The sequence below is a fragment of the Toxoplasma gondii genome, chromosome XII (genome assembly GCF_000006565.2).
Source record: "Toxoplasma gondii ME49 chromosome XII, whole genome shotgun sequence".
In the NCBI taxonomy this organism is placed as follows: Eukaryota; Apicomplexa; class Conoidasida; order Eucoccidiorida; family Sarcocystidae; genus Toxoplasma; species Toxoplasma gondii.
In genome coordinates, this window is record NC_031480.1 from 2244408 (window position 1) to 2250947 (window position 6540).

The 6540-nt window shown below is 51.5% G+C and overlaps 1 protein-coding gene across 1 annotated transcript; it reads right to left on the reverse strand.

Moving 5' to 3' along the window:
* Nucleotides 1–1068: 1068 nt before the first annotated feature.
* Nucleotides 1069–4803, reverse strand: TGME49_200010 (hypothetical protein). The gene is made up of 2 exons (XM_002372037.1): nucleotides 3147–4803; nucleotides 1069–2802 (listed from the first exon to the last, which is right to left on the reverse strand). Exons 1-2 carry the CDS (start codon nucleotides 3287–3289, stop codon nucleotides 1704–1706), a joined length of 1242 nt encoding a protein of 413 aa, XP_002372078.1. The 5' UTR covers nucleotides 3290–4803; the 3' UTR covers nucleotides 1069–1703.
* Between the last annotated feature and the right edge of the window lie 1737 nt (nucleotides 4804–6540).

Here is a 6540-nt window from a genome sequence, read left to right on the forward strand (position 1 = left end):
AGTTGGTTCTGTTTCTCAAGAATTATCACCGTAACTATGCTCTGCTAACGCAGTAGAAGTTGGATCTAGTAATCAAAGACCTTCAAGACCTACTTTCTGTTACAGATTATAAACTGGGATCGCAGGTGTATATATACGACAATTTTCTGGGTTGTACATACTACTAGTTGAACTGATGACACAGGTGGAAGCAAGACGTCCGCCTAGCGCCGCTTTGAAAAACGAATCATGGTGCCATGACGGATCCAGCTAGGTGTATTCGTGCAAGCAACGACACGGCTCTGGGAGATGAGCCTAATGTCGTCGATGAGAGTAGTTCCGGATTCTCGACCCCTGCAGTGTGCCTACTGTGGCATTTGCTTGATTGTGACCAGCGGCACATCGCTGGCTTCGCCTTTCAAAGACGCACTGAAGTGGATAGCTGGGAGGGATGCAGTGGCCGTCCCATCATGATGGACACAAATCGCATTGACGATCTGACTCCGGAAGAGCCAAAGCTCTTCTATCTGGTCCTCTCCAATGCCTGCTACATCCCGGCAACTTTCTGCATTTCAGCGGCGCGATTCGCATCTGTACCCGTTGACTGCGGCACTCCAGAGCACGCGGTTAGGCAGGGAGAGGACACGAAGAGGACAGCAACACTTCAAGTGAAGGAAACGCAGCTCCCAGGCGATGGTTTGTCTTTTCGCGAAATCCCAGCTGCTGTCCGTTCAATTCAGTCAAGAACCCAAAGAAGCATGCAAGAGCGTAGGAACACCATAGCCGCTTTGCCACCAACGCAAGAAGGTGCCGTTCACTGGTGCCATGAAGCAGGAGATGTGCGAGGCCTTCCTTTGGAAGTTAAGCGAGTATCAAGCAGACAGAACAGAGCAGCGATCGATGCAAATTACAACCTCAGACAGGTTTTGCATCGATATGTTAGCCACAACATTACATTAGTGCTAGATATCGCAGGAATATCTCTTGCCTACGCTTTGGATTGCTACCAATTTCAGTCCTAGGTGTCGATGACCGTAGTCGTGTCGCTGTCTCTGCACACAGGCTCCTTCACCATTCTTTGCTCCGATACCGCTCTCGCAGGTGTCTTTCAACTAGTGTGTTCAGTAGAGACATCATCAATAGGCTGTTCACATCATGAATAGGATATGTTCGGTGGACGCCTGTGAACGTATACTTTCGAACCCGCCAGGGCAATCTTCAGGGTTTCGTTATCCCCACGAGTGACATTGCCATCTACACTGGAAAACCAGTTTCGGTTTCTCCAGAAGCCTGTTGCTGAGAAAATGGTAACGAACGTATGTGCCGGATTCACATATGAAGTGCAATTAGGATGTCCTCTTGATTCGGCGACAGGCGCACCACGACACCAACTGGGAAATCCGCAATCGTGTATCGCTTTGTCAGAAAAGCATTTTCACAGTGTCGCCAAAGGTGCTTGCGAGGTAATCAAAATAGCGTGCGAGTATCAAAAGCATAACGCAGCACGAAGCGGGTTTCTGCTACCCTCGCGCCTAATGGGATTTACCTCTGCTCCCGACAAGGCAGTTTCCTTTCCGTAACAGGACTGACAAAATAAGATCGGGGGGTGCCCCGTTCCCCTACCTACATTATACCTCCGATACCACCGTTTCGCATTCAGAATGCATTGTTGTTTTTTCAAATAACTGTGCTTAAGACACTTGGAATCACTGTTCACTTCTGCATCACGCGGGCTTTCTACGGCCACGGCGCGGTCTCCTCGTTTCCTCCGCCAATTGCTCGATTTGCCGTTGGACTGCTTCTTCTTCTGCACTCAGCCGAAGATATTCTTCGTCGTCTTCTGCGACTAAGGCCAGGGCCAGTAAGTCTCCGCGCCTCCTCTCGAGCTCCACCATTTCACGTTGCCGCTCTAGTGCTGCCTCGACGCGTAACACAGCAAGTTCTGCAGTCTGATTTTCCACGCGCTGGCGGAGCACCTCGAGAGACCTCTGCCCTTCTCTTTCACGCTTTTCAGAGGCCACGCGTATAAACGCTTCCAGGGAGGCTTCTTCTCCCCGTAGCGTTTCTTCCTGTCGGGTGGCCTCTCGGCGCGCCCGTTGTAGCGCCCGGTGACTCACAAGGATATCACTTGGCCGTGCACCTTGACTGTGCTCTCCCTGGGTGGAGGAACTGACAAGAAGAGCATGTTGGGACTCCAGTGCCGCTATTCGCTCAGCTGCCTCACGCGCGCCAGCCCGTCTGCGGTGTCTTATGCTTTGAAGCACGCCTACAGCTGCCTCTACAGTGTGGCACGCATGACATAGAGGGACTTCAGGAGAACTGCTACGGCTTCCGAAAAACTGGATTAGAGGCAATGCACCCTCAACACTGACAGCACTAGATGAGGAAGATTGCACTGATGGTGCGACTGAACCTGTAGCTCCCTGGTCAGAGAGATGTTGGCCACCTGTCCCCAACATCGTAGGCGTGCCCACACCGGCAGCTCCTTGTTGGACAACTCCACTGGCTCCTGAAGGCCGCGGAGACGGGGTCCGCCGTGGTGGCAAAGGTGGGGTAGTGCCGTTTCCGTTGTCGGAACCTTGGCTCCTCTTTTCCGACTCCCTGTCAGAAAGCCGCCGAGCAATCGAAGCCTGCAGCGGAACTCGGACATGTTTCTGTAAAGCCAGACCACGACCTACTTCAGCAGACATGTCACCTTCATCCACGAAACGGAAATCATTTGATCTCACGCCGTGTTGTGTGCAATTCCCGTCACGGTCTCTCTCAGTTTTGCCGTGAATCGCTAGGCGAAAAGGATTCTGCTGTTCCACCACATCGCCGCGCCTGATTGAGCATTTTGGAACTCAAGCAGCCAAGAAGGTACTGATGGTGTTGGATGCTCGGACGTACACAAGCGGTGAAGTTCTTCTCTTTTTGTACTCGTTCAATCGTGACATTTGTGGTGAATACGCCCTGCCCGCCGCATCGCTCGGCAGCAGCGATGGGGGCATTCACAACCAACACCATAGGAAATCTTCCTGTGGCGGATACTACCGGTGCGTATGTTGAGCAAAAGTGGCTTATCTCAGCTAACAGTGATAATGGACTGTGGTACAACCAATGTGCCATAAAGTGTGAAATTCTTCGAAGACATTGTGGAGTCATATTTCTTTCACACGCCTTGTTACCTGGTTTCGTTGTCTTCCCACGAAGACAGAAACGCCAGCAACACCAGGACTAGGTTGTGCATATTGCCGAAAGCACGCGATGGAGGCGAACAACACACGGCCCCGTCATAAAACGATCCTCCGACGCAGTTCCGGCTATGCATCCTCAGGGTGACTTTCCTGAAGGTACTAAACTCCACACGACGGGGTAAGCGTCACCTTTTCTGCGAACCCAGAATGATGAAGTACGAACAACGAGCTCGTAATTGATATTCAAAGTACGCTTGTTGGCTCTCTGCCCTTAGCTACGCGTTTCGCCACGACGTTAACGCCACAGCTCGCCAGTCAGTTTAGCAGGCTGGTCACACTTGTAGCGCAAATACGCAAATCTTCGCAGGCAGGAGCGACGATTGACTGAACTTCTGCAGCAAGTTCCTTCACTCAGCTCTCCCTGTGAAACAAGGATGCGTCCATTCTCAAACTTCATGCGTTCCATGGCAGCTGTTCAAACGTCACACGCTGGCAGAGCAACGCCGAATGAAAGGATAGGTCCGACCCAAGACAGAGATAGGAAAGACACCGCATCATGTCTATCCCTGTACAGCATTTGTAGCTTTCGTCTGTTTGAAAATTGTACGCTAAATCACAAAACAGCGGCAACGTGAACGGATTCATACGAGTACTGAAGTGTGTACATGGCAGGAACTACGCGTCGCTGAACAGGGGCCCTCGCACGTACACCCCTCGTTTGTTTGAAGTCGGCCCGTGATCCCAACTTGCGTGGCGATGATCCTCGATTGTATCCTTGTGTTGTTCAATTGTTAGCGAATAAACTTTGGTTCTCTGCTACCTGCTTCTGTGGCGCGAAATGCATGAGTGAACGGTGTTGCTTCAATTTAAAACACGTGAAACAGACAAAAGTATTGGCACACTCTTTCGCTCTTCTACTTCGCGTCACTGCCGCATCAACGGCAACCTTGGTGGTGGTGGCTCGCTCTGAAGCTGTATCCCCATACATCGGGGATTCCCAGCATGAATTGCAACACCGGGAGAACGGGTTCTCTCGTCTCTGTGAACGTTTAAGGTGTCGTCAGCCCGCCCCAACTTCGGCTGATGTATCAACCGAGTCTTGATTTTGGGGTGATGAGTCGAACAAAAAAAGCTCAGTTCAGAACTAAAGCCCACAAAACCGTTTCGAAGCTGAGCCTCTGTCGGACCACTTCTCTCCCAGTCCTCCAGAAGAAGCTGTGCGGCTGAGCTTCCTCCATTCGTTTGTTATCCAGAAAGCAGTGGGCGCCTGTCCGGTGTTCCCGGTTGTTCAGAACACGTATCTAGTGGTTAGTTGTTAACTTCACACACAACCCAAAAGTATGATGTCTACGACTTCGAACTCGTCTAGCGACGTCGCACATGTGAGAACCGTCTGCCCGTGCGTTTGTTGAAGTAGAGCTTTCACCCCCAAGCTCGTCTTTCAGCATGTGTGGCAGAGGGAAGGATTTGGCTAGTTGATTCCAAAACAATGTGTTCTCATGAATATTCGCGAGTGCACGTGTTCCACAGATTCGGGCGCACAGCCAAATCAGACAGTGGTGCAGAATAACGAACCCTAGCGACGTGCCGACTGCACCCTGGTTCCACCGTCGTATGTGTTCCTCAGTTGGGGCCGGTTCACGTGAGAAGGCCGACTTAGGTGTTGGTCGAGAATCCCTCTCAGCGAGCGTTCCAAGTCCACCTTTTTCCAAGTGCTGCGACTTGATGCAGTCGACGTGTCTGGTGGAGACTCCTGTCATGCCAAAGGGCTGCGTCTCGTCTGCTGCGCCCGTAAGCCATCCCATGCGTGATGCTTCAGAGTTCGCTCTACACCAGATGACGTTGGTCCAGGGAGGGAACCTGGTCCATCCGAGTGGAAGAAAGAATTCCGAGTCTGGATCTCGCTGCTCCGAACGTTCGAGAGAAACGGATGAACAAAGAAGTCATTCTCCTGAAACAAAAGCTTGTGCGAGAAGCAACTGCGTAAAACAATGGCACTTTGTAGACATGCCGGACCTACGACGGACTGTCGAGAAAGGGTCTAAAGACATCTCACGAGAGAACATCGGTTAATGGGTGGCCGCCGAAGATCTCAAACACGCAGACCCTCAGCAAGGTTGTCATGAGTGTTATTCAGAACTTACGCAGGACACCAGAGCGCAGCACAGACACGTTTAGTCTGTTTTACGTGCTGGGTGGTAGTCCCAGCACACGGAACAGCGTACATTGCTGTGATTCACAGCACGTCATCCGAAACGCCTCAGCAGAGGTGTGGTCGATTTGAGGCCGAACCAGTTTCATAAAGATTCTGCACTAGGACTAGATCCAGCTGATTTCACAGCGCGTAACGAGCTGGGAGATCCGTGACACATGGTGGCAAGCACGGCAGTAGTATGCAGCAGCCTTGCTTTTCACACGAACAAGTCGTGCTTCGAAAGAACTGGAGGACAGCCTACAGTGCAGAGAAAGCCCACAGAAGTCTCACCTAGAAGATATATACCCATGGAACCTCATCACGTGACAGAGGCGGCACTACACCAGTAAACCACGTGCACGGTCTTGGTTTTTCGAAGACCTAGATCAGATGAGCTTTTTCACCGTCAGGGCGTAGCTGAACAAGTTTCCTTTTCTACAGGGGTATAGATATGTCTGTGGCGAAAATGGGTCCTGCATCAGCAGCTGTCTGTGCCAGTTACAAAAATGAGCTCCGTATATAGTCCGTGAAAAGGATGAGTCCCCAACCCAGGCCACCGAGAGGCAAGCGGCAGGAACAGATACCGCAAAGGCCGGAACTATACAGCGGAGAATCAGCTCTCTTTTAATGCAGGTCGGGTTGTCTCAGTGTACCCCAGCGGTCCAGGTGGCTAGACTGAGCTCGTCGACGCAGAACGGATTCATATGTGTCCTTGTGAATGATAACACTGGATACGCGTACTCACACTTGATCAGCGGATGGTAGGGAACGATGCCGGATACCAGACTGCTTAGCATTAGAGGCTGAGTGCTGTGGGGTATCTATACTCTACGCAGAACGAAGCCTGTGGTTGTGGCGAGCGTCGTTCTCCACGGACTGTAGGATACAGGGTTGAAGTGAAGAACGAATATCTCAAATGAAGAATGCATAAACTGGGAAGGTTTATTTATTCCCGCGACCCCGCTGCTTCAAACCAGTTCTAACACTTACTTCGCTTCAAAGCGTCTTTGCGAACGCAATGCTTATTGACATGTCGAACAGACGGTTGCTGTCCACTTCTACGGTCTTGGCGTTCTAATCTAGACAGAAACAACCGTCAGTCTCAGAAAGGCGGCGGTCCACGGCGGATGATTCGTGGGGCAATGTGGCGGCGTCTCTTGTTTTCCAGCGCACGCTCTCTGCGTCAGGAAG